Source organism: Phalacrocorax aristotelis, chromosome 4, assembly GCF_949628215.1.
Source record: "Phalacrocorax aristotelis chromosome 4, bGulAri2.1, whole genome shotgun sequence".
Classification (NCBI taxonomy): Eukaryota; Metazoa; Chordata; class Aves; order Suliformes; family Phalacrocoracidae; genus Phalacrocorax; species Phalacrocorax aristotelis.
In genome coordinates this window covers 30,773,037-30,794,208 of record NC_134279.1, presented here as the reverse complement: position 1 = coordinate 30,794,208, position 21,172 = coordinate 30,773,037, and the positions used below count along the sequence as shown (strand labels likewise).

Here is a 21,172-nt window from a genome sequence, read left to right as displayed (position 1 = left end):
GGTGGAATTTAAGGTGGCTGCACCTCTGAACGCCTTTTTGCCTCATACTCAAATCTACTGGGAAAACTGAAGATATCTCTCTGCATTTCATGTGCCACGGCATGTTCTCGGGGGAGCTGGCACACAACAGCATGTGTCCCCTGGCTCTGCATCACCCACAGAGCTCGAGCTCACCTGCACAGAGCCAGAAAGGCTATTCCTCTCTCCTTACTTTGCATTTCAGCTGCAAGTTTTGCATTCAAGGTTGTGTGTCATTCCTGCCACATCTGAAGTGATCTAGGAACTGTCACTCAACAGGCACAAAGGACTAGTTTAGCTGTGATGTTATTGAAAGCATTCTCTCTGCCTGGGAAAATGGAAATCCAAATTCAAGTCTTTTCAGCAAAGTAAACAAGTGTGGTCCTCAAATACTCTAAAAGAACTTTACCTCATTGCAACCTCTTCACAGACCCTGTTTGTCACAAATACTTATTTGCATCTTACAAGCTTGCATAGATTCTCTTACTGATAACTATGGAGAGAACCCTTGCAGCAACATAAGAGTGACAACAATTTCTTCAGCAGAAAGGTCTTGTGTATGTATTCAAAGGCACGTTATTAAAACAGGAGGATGAGGTGAGGATACTGATTGCTGCTTCCATTAGCCTCACAAACCAACATGCTTATTAAAGTGAGCTTGATTTTATTCATAGATTCATAGAATCATTAAGGGTGGAAAAGACCTCTAAGATCGTCAAGTCTAATGGTCAACACAACATCACCATGCCTCCTAAGCCATGTCCTGAATGTCTACATGTCTTTCAAATACCTCCAGGGATGGTGACTCCACCACCTCTCTGGGCAGCCTGTTCCAACACCTGACCACTCTTTCAGTAAAGAAATTTTTCCTAATATCCAATCTAAAACTGCCCTGATCCCCTGATGCAAGTTGAGGCCATTTCCTCTCATTCTATTGCTAGTAATTTGGGAGAAGAGACCAACACCCACCTCACTACAACCTCCTTTCAGGTAGTTGTAGAGAGCAATAAGGTCTCCCCTCAGCCTCCTCTTCTCCAGGCTAAACAACCCCAGCTCCCTCAGCCACTTCTCATAAGACTTGTTCTCCAGACCCTTCACCAGCTTCATTGCCCTTCTCTGGACACACGCAAGCAGCTAGATGTCCTTCTTATACTAAGGTGCCCAAAACTGAACACAGTATAGAAGGTGCGGCCTCACCAGTGCCGAGTACAAGGGGATGATCACTTCCCTACACCTGCTGGCCACATTCTCCTGTGTGTGGTGTGATCTGAACAAAGTACACAGCTCCAGCCAACTGTTCCTGTGCAAACATAACCAGGCTTGCACAAGTCTCTCTGAGGACACATTTTTATCCTGAAGAACATGTGTTTTACATAGAGGGAAGGCATGGCTGAAGTGGAAGGGTTAAGGGCTGCTGAGTGAGATGCCATGTGTTTGAGTCAAGAGCATGCCAATTTTTTGCTGAGGGTCCAGAGTCACAGCTGACCAACCTAGCTGTAGGTGGGTAGGTGGCCACTCGTGCTGGATGTAAAGTCCTTGTTGAGGTGATGGCACTACACAAGCTATGCTGTGGTGGTCATACAACCCTGTTTGTTCACAGTATGTGAGCAGGCTTCCCTGGCTGAAGCTAGCAGAGACCTTACCTAGGGTTGACTTTCAGCACGCCTGCCGAGCTGGCAACCCCAGCCATCCACTGGTCAAATGCCAGCTCCACTTACACTTGCAAATTAAGTAGATTTGTCAAAGATCACTGAAACATGGTAACTACAGATGCCTTCTGCCATTTGGGCAGGAGTTTTTAAAATAAAACTACTTTTAAACACTCCTCTGTCATGAAAGCGGTCCTCCAAAAGGGAGCAGGCATTGCAGTGGCAGCAGTAAGGGGAAGGCTTGCACCTTGCACTGGGGCAGGAGGTAGGGTTATTGCCATGCTCCCAGCACAAGAGCACAGGTATTGCTTTAGAAAGTTGGTTTTCACACTGGTCCCTCCAACTATGCCTTCAAACAATGAGAAAGGACATTTTCATCAGATAATGATGCAAACCTGCTGGGATTAGTAACTGAAATAATAAAGAATGACTTCCTTCCTCTCTTCAAAGTAACTGCAGTGAAAAGAGATCTTTTTCTTGTGTGTTTTTTTTCCCTCCTTGTATCAACAGTGCTGCTTGGCAAGTACCTGAGGGACTACTACCAGGATCATCAAAATTTTTAACGAGGGTGAATTTAGAAAGGTGCTGGTGGGTTTGACTCTGGGAAGGCTGCTGAGGCTGCTGACTCACACTCAGAGCAGCTGGTTTCACAGTGAGCTACTTGCTTTGAGAAAAGTAATTTAAGCTTTTTCCTACAGCTTGTTGGGGAAATGTACATTTTCAAAGGGGCTTTTGATGTTTTGTTGTGTAACTTACTGCTAGATGAGTAAAATAGTAATAATCATACTTTACACTTGCAGAGTCCCTTCTGTTTGAGGCTCTCAGAGGCTTACCAAAAGTGGATATTTATTTCCCTCATTTTACAAGCATCTCACCCTATGTCATATCTGGAGAATCAGTGGGAGATTTGGGTTAACGCACAGAAATTGCACCACTGGAACTGCATGGTAAATGCATCCATTAAAAAGCCTTTAATTAAGTTGATGTTTCTCCATGCATTCTACTTTATATTCCACTTCAGGCTTGTAAATACACTTTTGTCCCTGTGGAAGTGCTTCTATTAAGCATTAAAGGTGGGCTTTTTTTTTAACTAACATAATTACACTGGCACAAATCCTTTGTACAAATGCAGATGTATCATTATAAAGATGCGTTATGTAGGCATTGCCTATTCTTTTTCTATAAAGCATGTGAAGAGCAATTTAAGCACCTTTATAACGATGTAATACTGGGAAAAGTGAAGAAGGGTAAATGTCAGATTGCGCTGAAAAGATAAAACAGTCCAACGTTGGTATATAGAAAACACTTGAGCAGGCTTTTTATCAATTTAGTTTAACTGAATTTCAGCATCAGTCGCACTTGTGTTCATTTGGGGAACTCTGTCCATTTAACTAAATAGATTTTGAAGCTCATTTAATTAGTTTGGTTCAGTTAGTGAAGGCAGATTATCCTCAAACACTGGAAGTCCAGCCTGGGCATTCTGGTCCCACATGCCTTACTTTGACTTTCAGAAAACACATTTGTGCCAGAGGCCACAGGAGACTCAATGGGGGGTTGAGTCTGCATGTGTGGGATCATCTGCCTTAGGGGGTTAGTTTTGACAGATAGACAGGATGACCCGTTTTACAGCATTAATTCATCTGCTGCAATTTGCCTTGGGAGGAGTTAGATAAACCTTCTGCCAAGTTGGGGGAAAATGAAGCATTTGGGAATGGAGAATCTCACACCTATGAAAGATAATTGTGCAGAGATTACGGCACGGACTCCCTTGAGACTGAAATTGAAACAGAGTGTCACCAAATAGCCACCAAAAGTACTTTTCTAAGCTCTCTTTTTTTCCACTGGGGAAGAATCTACCTCCTCAGCATATATACACACACGGTGCTCCGACTGGGAACTCAGTATCGTGACAAAGGGCATCCTGAAATCCTGTGTTTGATTTTACCTAGAAAGCCCTGGGAATACACTGCTTTGGCCTGCAAACTGGCATATTTTAAAATCAGCTTTTATCCCTGTGGTATGATACACTAGGTCACGGCTTCATGCAGAGGGAACTTTGCAAATGGTTCCCCTTTTTGGACCTTAACAGATTTTGCCAGCTTTCTAGTCATGCTCAGTTTGTATTAATGGATATCAATTTTAGCATGAATTGATCAGATTATGAAAATATTTTACTCTGGTGCTTGCAAAAAAATAAAATATTCACATAAGAGAGAAAGAAAAATTCCCAGTTTTCTGTTTGTATTTTCCCCAACTACTTTCTCTCTTCCCAGCAAGTAACTAGGTGAGATAGTAGAGTAGCTGAAGGTGATTTTTCTGGGCACGTATTTACTAGGGCTTATACAGTTTGGGTCACATTTACAAAAATATTTACAGTTATCCTGCAGAAAAATTGTCACAGCTAATGATACATATTTTGAGACTGCATCAAGGTCAGTAAGAGCTGGAGACACGCACTTTCATTTAATAAAGTGAAGATTGCATAAAGCATGCCATAACTGCTTGCTTCTTTAATACACCATATTTTAGCCTGGGATCACTTGCTTCTAATCTATAAACGCCATTTACTTTACCCTCTATGTAGCAGTTCAAAAGGAGCTAAGGTCACATAATTATGTGGCCCTTTTGAAAGCCTAGCCACGTGACATGTCTCAATAACATCCAGTCGCAATGAACTCAACAGGTAGAGCATAATATATTGTAACAGCACTTTCCCCACTTTTGGCTCCAAAGTCAATGCCCTTAAATTGCCTAGAAGAAAAGCCGAGGGCACTCATTCAAGTGCTTCCTTTCTTTCTCTACTTTGATGGTTTTATCCAGTGTAGCGACACTGAAGTAGGAATAAGCTCTTGCTGGCAACAGGCTCTGAACCACAGAGCTATGATGGGCAGAGGAACGGAGACTAATTCCCACATGTAGATGCCTAAAATGTGAAGGAAACAGTTCTTAGATGACTTAAAGTAGCTACGTGGTGCATACACTGTGGCATGAGAGTTTACTGGAACAACCCTTTATTTCTCCGTGATACATAAACGTCAGGTGAGTTCCAGTATTTAATAACTCAAAGCCAGCAAGCTGGTCACTTTTCTCATACCAGACTCAAACAACATGCACACAATTGCTCTGTTCTTAATGCCCATGATGAGGGTTTTTTCAACATTAATTCAGTTATACTCCTCTTTTCCAAGCTCTGGTGGCTCAGAATTTTCTTTAAAATCTTTGGGTTTGGGTTAAATTTTCTATAATCAGTCTCAGCCTCAGAAATTATCCTGAAGACTTGGAATCAAATAACATTAGGACCCTTTTTCTTTTTTTAAATTTTGGTTTGGTTTAGTTGATTTTTGAGTTCAGTGGATATCAAGAGGTAAAAAATACACCGCTGTTTTCAAATTCCAGGTACTAGAAATTCAGCTTCTTTCCCTTTTCCTGTAAAATGCCATTCTCAATATAAAGACAGCCCAGATTCAAATTTTGTAAAACTCTGCATTCCTCAGAAGAGACATCCAGCAATTCTAAATTCTGAATGTCATTACAAAGAGACACTTTTGAGATAAAGAGGAAAAAAGGCATATGCCCCTGCAGTGTTTGCAGGGCTGTGGCTGTAGCAGCGACCTAGCATTACTAGTCCTGTTTGCATCTTATGCCTCCTTTTGCCTTACCTAGCTCACCATCACCTCTCCACAACCCCACAGCTATCACTGGCTTGCAGAATTTCTTCATTATTTTTAAAGGAAATTCTGGATGATCAAGCCAGTGTGCAAAGGCTCAAAGCTTTCGAAAGAAACTTTCCAAAGGGACTTTCAAGAGCTTTCAAAATGTTGACTCAGATGCATTGCAATGCGATAGGTTTCCATGTCCCTATGACAGGCAAGCAGTCACATATTTTCACATTAGGAGAAGGAATTTAGGAGACTTAATTTGACATCCTGGAGTTTTGAATTGCTCCGTGCAGGTTCCACCATCCAGAGGCTGCACAAACTTCCGGTATTTCCTTTTCTACAAGGGGGCACACTTAACAGTACAAGAGCAACCTTAGAATAAACCCCATATTCTGACTATTTAGTAAGGCTTCATGTTCCCTTAATGTGTTGCTAATGCAGATTTACCACAGGAGAAATATTAAGAATAATCTTTGAATTGTAATTGCTGTTAACATTTTCTCTCCCTGGAACTCCAGCATATAAAGATGATGTTATATTGTGCTGGTTTTGGCTGGGATAATTTTCTTCATAGTAGCTAATATGGAGCTATGGTTTGGTTTTGTGCAGGAAACAATAACACAGGGATATTTTCGTTACTGCTGAGCAGGGCTTACACAGAGTCAAGCCCTTTTCTGCCCCTCACCCCACCCCACCAGCGAGCAGGCTAGGGGTGCACAAGGAGCTGGGAGGGGGCACAGCCGGGACAGCCGACCCCAACTGACCAGAGAGGCATCCCTGGCCGTATGACATTATGCTCAGCAATGAAAGCTGGGGGAAGAAGGAGGAAGCAGGGGACGTTTGGAGTGATGGCGTTCATCTTCCCAAGTATCCATTATGTGTGATGTAGCCCTGCTCTCCTGGAGATGGCTGAGCACCTGCCTGCCCATGGGAAGCAGTGAGTGAATTCCTTGTTTTGCTTTGCTTGCCGTGTGCGGCTTTTGCTTTGCCTATTAAAGTGTCTTTATCTCAAGCCATGAGTTTTCTCACTTTTACTTTTCTGATTCTCTTCCCCATCCCACTGGGGGCAGGGAGTGAGTGAGCGGCTGTGTGGTGCTTAGTTGCTGACAGATATCTTGTATCTTATTTGTGGTGCTTAAAACTTAAAAAAACCCCCAAATACCCAACAACAAATAAAGTCCCTGGAGCTGCAAAAAAAGCTCTCAGAAAGAATGTGCCCAGCTTCTTCCTATATTTGCTATTCTAAAGAAAGACCTTCATGTCTGCAGTAATGATGCTGAAGGTCAGATATGATATCAGGCATCCCAGAGATAAAGCACGGTAATTTATTTTCCTTCAAAAGGACTAATTATTGGCATGTTCAGGGTGGGCTAATAAACAGGGAGCTTGAGTTTTTGTGACTGATTATTTACTTGGGTATTATCTCAGATCTTTCCTGAGCAGGTTAAATGGGGAGTCTCTATCCTTCTGTCCTTTAATAGGAGTTTATGATATTCTATAATTAAGATTGCAACTATGTTTTCGTTTTAAATTAGATTCCTGACATTTTGTTAACATCGTTAGAAAGGTCTTGCCTGAGTTTGAACAGACATGTCATCTATGTGGGGGTAGGGGAAGATGGAAGAGTAGGATAAGTCCTTGCTAAAATTTGATGTGGATTAGAATAGGCAATTTTGACATTATGCAATCTTTTACAGTTAAGGACTTTGACCTTTTGGATAAATCTTATGCCAGTCTTTAGTATCTTAGAAGCACAGAACCTTAACATTGGGTTTCTTATGCATGTTTGACAGCAAAAGTAAACACCTGTCTAGCATCGCAATTTGCTAGATTGTGTATTTGCAAATTCCACTTTTGCAATGACTGAACGCTAAATAGACTTCCTGGGGTTTGCTTTGTTTTGCAATTGTAGCAGGACAAGAGCAACCGGGTTACAGGGAGAGCTGTAATAAGGACATGGGCCAGCACTGGGGAGGGAACATGTGGCAAAAAACAGGATGAAGGAAGGGGCAGCTGAGAGGGGATCTAGGAGGGTGATTGAAACTGTTAGGACTGCTGGGAAAAAGGCTTGTGGAAAGCACGAGTTATCCACATGGATGCTCAGTGACGCGTATTGAAATCTTTGGCAGTCTCTAAGCTCACAGGTAAGGTAATGTGTATTCTCTGGCCTAAAAAATGCCAGAGACCCCAAAATCAGTTGATCAGCTCAGTGTTCATTTCCCAAACTACAGCAATTTCCTTCCCCAACATGAGTTTTCATTTAAGGATGCTGCCGATGTTTTTGTTAGCACTTTATGTAGAACACAGATTTAGAAAAAGAGAGCACTGAGTTTTACTCCCGATCCTGTCACTGACTCTCTGCTGAGCCTCAGGCTGCTCATGTAACCTCACTCTGCCTGACACCCTGCCAGGAAAGTGAAAATCACAAAAGATACCCACCTTTGTACATGGTAAGGAAAATATAAACACTCATTATTGTCACTGCATGGTTGGTGTTTTTTCCACAAGGAAGTTAATGTATCAGTTAGAATTTATTTTAAGCTTGCATTTTTCTTTCATGTGAGTAACTTTTTTTTTTTTTTTTAAATGTGCAGAGGAATAAGGGAAGAATAAAAGGAAAACCCAAGGGAATTAAGAAGAATGAAAATTATAGACAGACAAGGTTGGGGTTCTTCTCTTCTCTGCATGGCTATAATATTTTTGCATTAGTTGAGATATTTCAGAACAACCTAAGCTCTTAGAGCACTTGCCTTTCATCAAAATTAATGTGGAGGTGGCTTTTTCTGAACTGACTCGGGTAAGACACAGTGACTTCAGTGTCCTGAGTTCTGCTTGTGGCTCTGCACTTCTGTTTTCTCTCAAAGCTTTTATCTGCTTTGAACAGTAGGTTTTCTAGGCAAGAGGTCTCTGTTGCAGAGGGCCCACCAGAGTGTGGACGCTTCTCAGCTGGGGATTTCTCATGTCGCTACAATAAAATAAAGATGAGTTGTAACTCTGAGATGTGTGCATAGACTCCCTTGGCTGCTACACCATTACATAGTAGTTGGGTTAAAAACAAAATAACACATCATATCAAATAACAATATTACAGAAAACTTCCTCTAGAAACAGATGTGATGCATTCTTCAAATGAATGAAACTCCCCCTGCAAGGGCTTAGTGAAACAGGTCAGGTGGCTAAATCATTATGCTGACAGACCGAACGTATTAGAAGGTCTCTCTTGACATATGTGCTCTTAATAAAAGGTTTTATTTCATTCCTCTGCACACATGGGCTTCTGTTGTAGTCTCCCTTGAGAGAGCTTTGCTTACCTCTTGGAGTCTGGAAAACATTCCCCTGCTCTTTGCACACTAATCTGCTCTGAAGGACCAGAGGTCCTCATCAAACTGCTCTGCCCTCTAATTCTTCCCTGAATGCCTGCTTTCAAAACAAGCCAAAAAGGGAAATGAATGCGTATTCCATCAGAGGTTCTTGCATGTTACATTAAACAAGAAGGACATGTGCAAAATATATATGTTTCGGGAAGAAAGAGATGTTAGTATCAGGTCGATCTTGCTTTCTACTCGAGATCTATGTATAAACAGGCACAAGACTGGAAAAGGGAAGCAGTTAACCTTTTCGTGCGCAAGCAGGACAAAATGTACCTTTTTCACTCGCTTAGGCACTACCATTGCAAGAGGGAACCTTACGAACTTCATACTGCCTTTCAGATGAAGATTTCAAAGCACTCGGCAAATATAGATTTGCTGCCATCATTTCACATCAATTCACTCTCGAATAGAAGGCAGCCTTTTTTAAACAAGGAATGGAATTACCATCTGATCATAACACCTTCACCATGGTATAGGTGCCTTTTTCTCCAGTGGTGTATCCACTATTTGAATTTCCAAGTACTTAAGCTACATGCAGGGAGAGAACCAAAGTAACCTGAGAGTTAGTCCAGAGTTCTGTCTGTAATGACAGGTGAAGATGTTTCGAATCTGTTCTTCCATTCTTTAAGTGATAGTAGCACATCTCAGTCTTTTCATACTCATTTATTTAAATCCAAAGCAACAAATGAAAAGTCCATGCTGGACCTGACAACGCTTGGCAATGACTCACAAGTGGAAAGTTCCATTTGGCCCTATTCAATGATGGATTTATATTCCCTATTGTGAGGCTGTATAAAGTGAACAGTTTTCACCACGCAGAGCAACAGTACTATTTAGGTAACTAAATAATCCACAGTCCTCAACTATAACATGTGCTTCGGTATTACCCGACTGCTGTAAGATAGCTAGGCCCGTGTTTTGGAAAAAATTGAAAGCACAACTTAGCCAGCCTTTTATGAAAAGCCACATATGAAAAGCCACAGTGGCCTACTAAAGCTGAGACTGAGCTTGAGAAGGGGCACCGGTTGTCTCCCTCTGACTGTGCTAGTGCCAACCCTGGGCACCACAGGCATGATTTCAAAAAAGACCGACAGCTTTACCAGCACACACAGGCACCAACCTCACGCCTACAGACCTTCTGCACTTGTTTGTTCAGTACAGGAAGAACAGAGATCTGAACACTGTTACTTCAGATCCTCAACAGAAAGGACACGGGTGACATGCTCTGAGCACAACAGCTGTACTTCACAACTCATGTAATAAGCCTTCAGCATAACCACGCAACACAGCTAACTCTCTTCGTAGGTTGTCCACCTCTTCCTGATTACCAGCAGTATTTTACACATAGTGCAAAGCAGCATTTGGCTCACCGGGGACTTTTAGTATCTGTTTGGTACCACACACGTGATCTCGCTGTCATTCCAGACCGGGCGCAGCAAAACACTTCCCCCCATACTTTGCTTTAAACATATTTGTGACCTAGTGAAGGGAACTACTTGTGCTGAAGTCTGAGCTGGTAGTGGAGCGCTTTGCTTTCTTAGACTCCACACAGAACGCCCACCAAAGTCATCAGGTGGGATGAGTGGAGTGCTAATTGCAGTGTTTTGGTTTATAGAATCCTCTGTGAGACGCAGTGCGTGCCTTTAAAAGTTTTGGTTCTTGCACTGAAGTATTTACCATAGTACTCATACTTCAAATGGGAAATAATGCAACTACGGAGGCAATAATGCAGCTAGTGTGGGTGGTAACCAGGCAATTCTTCTTACACCTACAGCATATTTTGTTCCAGGAGATCATATTAATGCTATTATGGGAATTACAAAATTGTTATAATGGGACCTGCTAGGCAATATTGTGTATTTGGAAACTTAAAATAGCAATGACTGCCCTAAATTTTCACTACAGCTGCTTTTCTTCTTCAATTCAGCCTGTTGTCTCTCTGCAGGCTCTCTAGTTTAATGACTGTTCATCTTTCATGTTAACAGAAAAATACTAACTACTGGATAAGGGAGTGTATGTGTGTACTAGCAAGATCATTAGTCTGAATAAATGTGACAGCAGAGTTGCACGAGAAATGCCACAGTTAGTGGTAGCACAAACTACAGCTTTGGGTGTAAAATACTGTAATTACAAGGGATGGAGAAAGCTCCACAGTTTTTATCCCCACAGAAATCGATAGTGGTGCAGACTGCTGCTCTTTGCCGGAGCAGGGGTAGTCTGATGAAAGAGCTTATTGATTTATCCAGCTGATGCTACTGTTGTGAATAATAGACTGGAAGAGAAAGGGCTTGTAAATTAGACTCATTCAATCCAACATTTTCCAGGGTATCTTTTATGTACTGCTATATAGAGATATATATTTACAAGTAGGTTTTTGTCAAAGCAACAGCCTAGTGACTGCCAGTAAGAGGGGCTGTCTACAGTCTGTCAACTACACTCATGGTGCTAATGTCAACCTTCACGCTCTCGTGAAAGACTGACTCTAAGGAAGAAGCACCAGGGCACCTGGGAGCAGGATTTGGCTATGGTGCAGCTAAGCAGCTGGCTAGCACATCTCCTGGAGGGCTACGGCCACAGAGGAAAGTGGCCGTGGCTCCACCCATGCCACCTCTGCCACAACAGACTCACTGGCAAGAAGGCATTGGAAAAGTCTGCTATGGATCCACAGGTCCCCTGCCTAGAAGAAATGTTGGTGCCAAGCCAGTCCCCACCAGGTTCAAATAATGTGGAAAGAGCATGGTGTTTTAGGAATGAAAGGAGTCCTGTGCTGCTTCTTATCTCAGCAGGCAGATTTGCTATGATTCTAGATCCACACTGGCAAAAATATAAGTGTTCAGACTGGTTCTGCATAAACTGAGAAGGGGGGAGGGGGGCTGGGGGAGAGCGTGAGCAGCAGGCACACTGCCACCAAGTACAGCAAATCAATCTTCTCAGCAGTGATGGATCAGGGAGCAGGACTGTAAGTTTTACAGGTATATGAAACCCCGCGAGTATAAAGACACCATTAAAACACTGCCATTAAATTCCAACACTGAAGGATGATCACATCCCCTGGAGCCAAGCAGGTCAATACGTGTCTGCATATTTTTCATTATCATTTTTTATATACATATATATGAAGCAGAATAGGATTCACAACAGCCTCACCCTCTCTCCCACTGAAGACCTCTGCTTTATACTCAGCATCCACTTTCACAAATAAAATGCAATATACCATCAACAGATAAATGAGATCCCTATGGGGCTTTTATTCTGCTGTACCATTATATCTACTTTTCCACAAGATTTCTGCTTAAATGGCTCTCTTTATGCACATACACAAAGATGACATACAGCTGTCTAAATATAATCTGATAGTGAAGAGTTCTTCTGTATGGGGAAAGGTATCTTTACTTCCTAATTTACCATAATGACTTATTCACATTGCTGGAGCTAGGGGTACGTTAGCCTCCCCACTATAAAAGTCACCAAGGTGTTATACAGTAAGATGTGGCTGGCTTTTTATTTCTTCTGCTATCTTTAGAAAAGAAAAAAAGAGGAGCTCTGAAACTCACCTTTCTGTCTTCCCCATAAAAACAAATGTTTTGAGGAATTACAGCTTTATAGGCTACTGACATTGACTAATAGTTTTAAAAGTGATTAAAGTGTTTATGCGAGCCACACTTAGGAAGCCTTTTTTGTAAATCTGGGAAACTTCAGAGCAAACGGCCAAGCTGTGCCATAGGGTAGCTCAGAGATTGCTGCTAGCACAGTAGCCACCTGTATGGCACTTATTCAAGAAGGATACCTATTTATTAGCCAGTAGTGTCACTGTTCTGTCATCATGACTATTTCAGTCAAAAGTAACCTGCCTCAGAGAATAAAAATTCCTGACTCCTTTTTCATGAGAGAACTCAAAGCATTTTATGATCTGGACACATAGATACTGGATATTTACAGCCACAACTCTTTGGGCAATGGAGAGCTGAGGCTCAACAGAGAAGCACCGCAGAGACAGGATGACGGAAAAGAATAGAGGGGTGTGTGATGATTTTGGCTTAGGTTACTGTGCTAACAAAATGTGAAAGGAAGTTTCCATACACCGGCAGAACACAGAAGACTTCATTTTTGAGAAGGGATGGGGCACGGAGAAGACTAATTGTTCATCAGCATATGTCAGAAACATACTAAAAGCCTACTTTTTTTACCTCTTGCTCTTATTAGTCACAGAGGCAGGACCACAGTGTGAACACGCGCAGGCAGAATAGACTTCAGTGCTAGGCTGATCTTCATGAGGCTGCAGCATGCTGATAACTATGTATGAAGTTTGCATAGGCACTGCATAGATACAGGGTACTTCCTTCTACTACAGGGCCCCCCAGATTCAAAAAGGGGCATAACTACTATATGTAGAAACACACGCACCCCCCATTCCTGATAGTAAGAAGCCACAAGCTGATCTGCTTTGCTAAGTGTACTCTTTTGAAAATGCTAGTTTTGCCCTAAATCCTCTACTTTTCATTTGCATTGCCAGAAGAGTCACTGCCAAGCTTCCCTGGACAGATGGTGAGCCGGTATTCGAGAGAAAGGCTGTTTGGTGGGGAGGGCAGGGTGGAGAGGGCTCTGTTATGAGAATTCCTAATTCTTCACTGCTCAACTTCATAAACCTCAGACAGCATTACATTAATCTTCAGGGAAGAAGAGTGGGGTGTCCAGACTGGTGAGAACTGCCTTAACTCATTTCTCTATCCTACAAAATGATTCTGTGTCTTTAGGTCATTGATGCTGATCTGCAGCTATTGCAGGTTTTTCTGCGGCCACATACACCTCAGAGCCCGGAGGCATCGCAGCGGCACTTACCCTGCATGCAGAGCCCGTCGGTGCAGTTCTTGGACTGCAGCACCAGCCCCTCGCAGTCCTTCCCCCCGTTCTTTGGCGCCGGGGCCGTGCACTCCCTCCGGCGCCAGTGGGTGCACTCTGTGCCGCAGGTGGACCACTTGCTCCAGGACGTCCACTTGCCATCCACTGAGACAAGGGAAGGACATGACTTGTTACGGGGTACATAAAAGTGAGACTGAACAAGAGCAGTGCATGTCTTGGCACAAGCCAGCCTGCAACTCCTGGCCACTCCCAGCAAGGCAGAGGGATTGTCAGTCTGCTCTTCTGAAGTCCTATTTCTGGCCAGTGCCTGCCCATTCGCTCTCCCTCTCCTTTCTTTCTGCCCCGGGCCCATTTCTGCTCTTTCCTCCCCTTTTTATAAACTTGTCAGCAGTTTATCTGTGCTCAAGTTGTGCATGAAAATGAACAACAAGTCAGGAATCTGTGATTTTTGTTTTGGCATTTTTTAACACAGAGGTTAAAGTTAAACTTGGCCAGACATTCTTCATTAGTAGGAATATATTTAATGTTAAATAGTTTCTATTAAAAGAAATATCTGGAGACGCTGATCTATTTCACACAAGCAGAATCAGGAATGTGTTTAGTACCTTTCAAAATCCCGCAAATGAATTTCAAAAGCACTAAATTGAACAGCCAAAGAACCAGCTATGAAATTGTTCCAGTGACACAGCCTGAGCCAGGAGTCTGTCACTTGAAACAGTGACCTGAGATGAAATTTCAGCTTTTAAGTTTCACCCACCACTAAGATTCAGAGTTGGATGGCGAAGCTTCACAAGCTGAAGACAACCCTACTGCCATCGATTTGAGTGGGACTCCAGAGGTAGGAAAGCACTGGACACCAGGACAGATGGCAGAACTTTTGTCACAGAAAAGCGACCAACCACCTTGCGTGTCCTGAAGCAATTTTGTATTTTTCAGAAGTTTACATTTAAATACCTTTTAAAGGTATGCATACACATCTCTTTCCAGTAGAAATGTCTTTGTATTTGAAGTCGGGTAAACATGTACCTCAAATTTAACATCCACATCCCAGATGCTCCACTTGCTGTGGCAGCTGGACCGAACAGACATTGCAAATATATTTACATCATAGTTGCTTTCTATATTCAAATTCCTGTCCTTTTCCAGAGCTTTCAACCTTTATCTCCTACAATTTGACGCTCTGACTGCCCCCCAAATCCCCTGAATTACCACAGTGCTGAGACACTGGTGCAAGCTGCGTGCAAAAGTGGGTCTGAATCCTCTGCTGCTTGATATAATGGGCTCACTATTTTATCTACTTACATAATATAATTTCATTTTCATTCACTGAAATGGTGGAATGTTATTAATAAAGAGAAGGACGCTTTTGTAACTAATAGTCTTCTCCTGAAATGACTGGTGACGGACAAACTATTTTTCTTGGGCTAGGTACTGTTCATACTGAACCTGGACACAGAGTGGTGCAAGCTATTTTCTGAACACTCTGGCCCTCGCAGAAGGCACCACCGTTGAGTGGGGCAGGATTGGTGCAGGTCCTCGTACGCTTCTGAAAGCCTCTCCCACATCGGCTGTTACACACTGACCACTCGGTCCAGGTAGACCAGCCTCCGTTCACTGAAAAGGAAGAGAGAAAGAGTATGATCACGTAAACAACCCACCCTGTTCAGCGCAAAGGCACCTCTGGCTCTGTGCCATGCTGCCTCCAACAGCGGTCACAAGCGATGCCTGGGAAGAGCACAAGAAGCAACACTGAACAGACACAAACCCATGTCTCCAACCTACGAATGTACAGCATGCCAGAAGTCATTGTACAAGTCGAAGAAATGCTGACACTGAATGACTATTACGGCTGACAGGTGACCTGCCTTCTCCTGAAAGCCAACCTGACCCGGCACTAAGCACCTGGTGGCATGTGTACGGCCATAATCTCTGTGGGTTCAGTGTGTACCCACAACCCTGACAGCCAGAAGCCTGCACTCTGAAAGCTGCACCATTTTCTGAAGGGAGGTAACCTACACTCCAGCTTGTTCCCAGATGTACCGATCATCTATGAATGCTGAGAGACTCCTGTGCTTTGATTAGAAATTGATAATTTTCTTTCCCTTTCTTTCCAGAAGGTGATTTCAGGATGTCAGGACAACTTCACTCACCCCTGTGTGGATATAGCTGGTGCATATGAATGTCCCAGCCCTTCCATAACAGGTATTTAAGCTATTCAGAGTGAAGTCACACTAGATGCATTTTTATTATTGGACTTTGGGAAGATAATTATCTCTGGGAAGATATTATGCTGACTCTCTTTCACTCACCTCAGATTCTGGGATAGATGGATGGATGAAGTAGGAGATGAGCTGCTCTATGTAATAACATCATTGCAAGGATGTGGATAATATACTAACTGCTCAGATTCCCTAAACCCAATGTTTGTGATAGGACACAGCCCTTAAGCAGCTCTGGTGGCACACCTCATAAAAATGTCTGCTCCCCTACACATGTCTCTTGACTACACTGTTGAAAAAATTGCTGTATATGTATGAGGAAGAGTTGCAGTATGCCTACATCTTTATGTTTCTGCATTCATCACAGTTACAAACCATAGTGCCCTTGCATGGTCCATCCCTCAATATCACAAACACTGCTAATCAACCCAATTCAGTCGGTTTTCTATAAAAACTGAACTAAAAGGCCCTCATTGTAACTTCAGGGAAGCAACTGCTTACAATTAAATCTAACAGCTACCCTGAATATCAAATGAATATCAGGGATAATCATAGGGATTTTTTCCTACTTGTCTATCCTATAATTAAGCTGATTGTAAGGAACACCAGGACAGTCAGCTGGCACGTCGTCAGAGCAGGTTTTGTTCTGGTGGATACCCCCACCTGGGATGCATCGGGGCAGTAACTTTGCAGGGGCAAAGGCTTGGACTGGTGGGGCAGAGCTGCAGTGCCACATAGCCTGGAAGAAATCCCAGGAGGGCATCTCACCCGGTCCCTCCCCAGCCAAAGCACAGCCATCCTCAATATTAGAGTCAGGCTGTGCGTGCGCACAGAATAATGTTATCCCATGCTTTGTACTCCGCTGATGTTTATTTTTAAGCTAGGTTGCAAACATATGAACTGCAGTCTCAGAGTACTTTGCTACTTTGCCCCTGACATCAGAGTAGTAGACATTTGGTAGTAGACACCAAAAATAACTTTATTTAAAGAGATATAAGAAGATGGAAGATTCTGCTGTACTCTGACACTCTTACCAGTATCTGGAAGCACAAACTTCTTTTCAGTTTTACTCCTATTTCTGAAAAGCAACACTAAGAATGTGAAATGTGTTCATAGAAAGCAATGCCTTGGATGCTCCTGCTGGAGGAAGCACCCTAATGGTTCCTTGCTGCACCCAGCCAGTGTGTGTTATGGCAACAGGAGCAACCACCTTCTCTTCAATGAAGCAACCAGCTGCTTGTGTAGGTGCCTGTTCCGCCTTTAACACCATTGTCTGTCACCAATAAGGCAAGCCATCAGATCTGTACTTCTGAGTGTTTTCAGTAATGAACCCTGACTGCAGTTGCTGCATATGGCTGCAAGTCAACAGGCAGCACAGGCAGCCCAGCCTGGTCACCCACCCCAGTAAGAGTTGCATATAGGTATTTTGCGTCCCCTTCCTGTCCCACCACTCACTTTGAGCTCACGTCCGTCCATGTGCAGCAGGACAAGGCATCACTTACCATAGACAATCACAGTCGCTGTGGTGCTTTTCCTTTTGGCCACAATGTTTTTGGCAACACAAGTGTAGTTGGCGGTGTCAGAAAGCCGGGCTTGCTTAATGATCAGGTTGTGATCGATGGTGATGTAAAAATTTCGATCTTCCACAGGATCAATCACCTCTTCGTTCTTCAGCCACTCCACCTTAGGGTTTCAAAGGGCCAGAGGGGAGGCAATGAGTCAGCACCAGGTCACACCACAACAGGCACAGTATCTGTGATTTCATTGTTCATCCCAGAAAGCACAAAGAGTCAAGGTACATCACGAAGGACTCACCTTAGGCATGCTGCCAAGTCAAATGAAACACCACAGCAGAAACAGAACACCCTTCATGCCTACCCTTTCCTTCACGTCCCCTTCCCTCCCACCCATCCACACAACAGCTGTCTCGCCTTGCCTTGAAAATATCAATGCCTTTTCAAAGGCTGCTAGCTACCGTACAGAGAAAAAACAGCTGATCTATGTTTTCAGAGTCTAAGGCAAGGGATAAGGAAGGGGTGATACCTTAGGACTATCTTTACAATCAGAAAACTCCCTTACAACATTAGAAACCCTAAAACAGCAGAGATCTCACCCATTCTTTTGTACTCTCTCGTGTACTTGAGTCTAATTAGGCAGTTAATAATGCAGTAACCTTCTACGTACCTGTCCTGGGTCTAACACAATGAGGGCCTATACCACAGTAGGTCACACTAACACATTACAAGCACGCTAATGTTTTTAAGTATACATATGCTCACACGAACATGCATGTTATTGTGTTGCTGAAATCAGGATTAAATAAAATAGAGACAGTTACCAAGGAAATAGGGAATCACAAAGACTACATCAGTGCTTATTTTTCCCTTTTCTTTATGTAAGCTATATTTTATTTTAATAAAGCATAATTTCCTTGGTTACACAGAGAAATATTTTCATATGTGATTTTTAACCTAGACAATGTTCTCTTTATTGCCTTCCTAAAGAAACACCCTATTATATCCCAGCTGACTGCTGCAAGCCATCCTAATGTAATTTGGCCACAAATCTAGTAACTTGTTTTCATTTGAACTGAGTGTGTTCTGAAGGATGGGACTAGGGCCTTCGATGGATCAAAGCTGGGTCTTCATGTCACTGATCACTTCAGCTTGTGGCCAGGATTTAATTAAAGGAAGAAAAACATAAACACAATCAACCCACCGGACCTGCAAGGTGCTAACTGCCAAGACCTGCTCTCACAAACCCCACTTTTCCAAAGATGCCCAACCATCCACATACCCCAAAACCAACAGAGAACCTGTTCCCTCCCTGAGACAGCTGTACAGACCACCCTGAGCTGTGGGGAGAAAACTGATGGCCTCTCCCAGTGTTAAGCCCAAAGGGCTCAATTCATCCCCAGATGGAGCTGATCCAATGCTGCAAGACCAGCGCTGGTGGATGCGGGCCTGGATTCAAGCTGTGCATCGCCCCCTCCCCATCTTTAGCCCTGCTTTAAGCTCCCCTACCCCAGTTTGGGTGGATGTTCATCAGGTATGAGCTGCTTCCAAAGATGTACACCTTAGTGAATGTAAAGCCACTGCCCCGAGGAAGGCTTGATTTAAACTCTCCTCTCCCGCAGCAGATTACTGCAGTATGTGGAAGCCTCACAACTATCAATACTGTATAGCTTAAAATCGGTGGTGCAAAAAGGGGCTGTGGAAACAGATACGTGTGTCTGCAAGGAACAGGGAAGGAAGAAAAAAAGACATAAAACTTTGGAAGCTGTGTTTCTGTCACTACAACATTCACGTTTTACTGTGAAGATACAAGCTCTTAGTCAATAACCTGGTTTTCCTTTCCAGGATGACTAAAATTGCTCTTCCTTGTTTCTTGAATCCTAATAAGTATAATCAAGAAAGACAGATTCCTGTGCAGTTCATGGCGATATTTAGCTCCTGCCTCACCTGCAGGTCAAGCCTGCATGCATCCCAGACTGAAAAACAAGCCGGGAGCTTACCTCTCCGCCAGTGGTAGGCTGCCACTTAACACCTGCCTCTCACACAAGCAAAATGTCTTTCTTGGTTTTTAGTACCATTATTTATTTCTGGGGTGGAGTACAGACTTGTGCCAGGATTCTGAAAGATGCTACATGTGCTGCCACAGCTGTGTACACACCACCTTCAAATCCACCAGTACTTTTCCTGTGCTCTGCACGTTGAGGACATCAGGACATCAGTGAGGACAGGACTACAGTCTCTATGGTCTAGGGCTCAGTCCAAAATGGTTCCGGTATGCACATCTAAGCACACGCTCTTGCAGCCCTCACACTATGCAAGGCTCCATGCTCAAGCACATGGTTCTCTTTTTCCTGTACTCTGCAACGCTTTCTCTCTCCACAAAAACACACACATGCATATTCAGTCTGGGTCTCAGTTGATTAGACAAAATTGAAGCTATGAGCATCAAATTCCCTGTCATCCCTGCAAAAACACCGAAGATGATATGAAAATAGGAGTTGCCAATAACAGAAAAAAAGATCCTCTGTATAATTCAGTAAACTGCCTCCGGCTCTTCACCAAATCTCTTAGGAAAAAGTTCCTTTTCACTTAATGGCTCACAGAATTTGCTAACAATAAACCGTTAAGTTTGCAGAACAACAGGATGTCTTTTTTTCTGAAAAATATGTTTTGCCAGTACTTCAGTACTGTGTGTGCGTGTCTAAACCCCATCTCTTTTACAAGATACCTCTTTAATATATCTAATTCAGTCACCTTCTGGCATCCAGGTTTTTATGATGTCACAACTCTTTTCATGTTGCAAACTATAATGTCATCAAATCTGAAGGGAGGAACTGATGGATGATTTGAGAAGAGGCAGGAGTCTCATTTCATACACATTTTAGCCATCAGTAGAGCAACACAAAAAAAGAGCACATCCCTCCAGAGGTTGCGTTTTCTCCCTCAGACCTTGTAGAAATGGTAACTAATTAAACACACTACAACATGTAAATGAGACTTTTGTTGGTACTTATTTTCATTTACTAATGACTTCATTTTTTCTGGTGCAGGTGACTGCAGTGCTAAGCACCTCCAAACCTCAGATTCATTTTTTTGAGGTAACCAGAATAGGTGGGAGCAGGGTTGTTCTGTCATGTAAGTAGGAAGAGATCAGGTACCAAATACAAAAGAAAAGAGAACAAAGCGGAACAAGACACTGTGATTTATGAATGACAAGTATGCAAACCGTTATTACAGAAGTTAAAAGCAACGATCTCTTTTGATGCCATGTCATTCCCAAAGGTGCAGCCCCCTTGCTGAAGTAGGCTGTTAATACAGTCAATGCTGAAGCTTATCCTGAATTTAATTCTGCTGCCTGAATAATGGTGACTTATGCCCTGGGGAAACCACTACGCTCGCAAGATGCTGGCGGATGTGCCACTGGACATTTATCTGCCAGAGACCCGGTCCCCTCCAGGCAAGCGGGCAGAAGGGCAGCAGCATAGCCATGGCCATTTCAAAGTGCACAGGACGCCTGTCTTCAGGGTCATACTAAATCACACCCTCATGGCTCCATTTTTCAACTCTCCAGAGAGACGTTTCTAGAGTAGATGTTTGCTTTTGCCTAAATATTGAGGATATATATTTATTAGCTATAGCCACAACAATTCTTGAAGAGGTACTTAGCTTTATTTATTTAATTAAATCGGGCATGTCCCACCGACTGTTATTAATAAACGTACAGATGGTTGTGCATATACACAGAAGAAGTCTGGGCATTGGTTATTCTTATAACAGAAATCATTTAGCTGGCAACAATATTGCCATGAAGGATGGGGTAAGTGTTCCCTTGTGGAGATGACAGCTACGGAAAATTACAACAACAAGCAACTGTTTTTTCTT

The 21,172-nt window shown here is 43.0% G+C and overlaps 1 protein-coding gene across 3 annotated transcripts in view; it reads right to left on the bottom strand.

The window, feature by feature from the left end:
• UNC5C (unc-5 netrin receptor C) overlaps positions 1 to 21,172 on the bottom strand; it is a 275,494-nt gene that overhangs the window by 43,992 nt on the left and 210,330 nt on the right. For all 3 annotated transcript variants that reach the window (XM_075090796.1, XM_075090795.1, XM_075090797.1), the window contains exons 5-7: positions 17,279 to 17,459; positions 15,004 to 15,171; positions 13,537 to 13,701 (exon numbers count right to left, since the gene is read on the bottom strand). In XM_075090796.1, the coding sequence (XP_074946897.1) occupies positions 13,537 to 13,701; positions 15,004 to 15,171; positions 17,279 to 17,459 (514 nt within the window). The remainder of the gene's footprint in view (positions 1 to 13,536; positions 13,702 to 15,003; positions 15,172 to 17,278; positions 17,460 to 21,172) is intronic.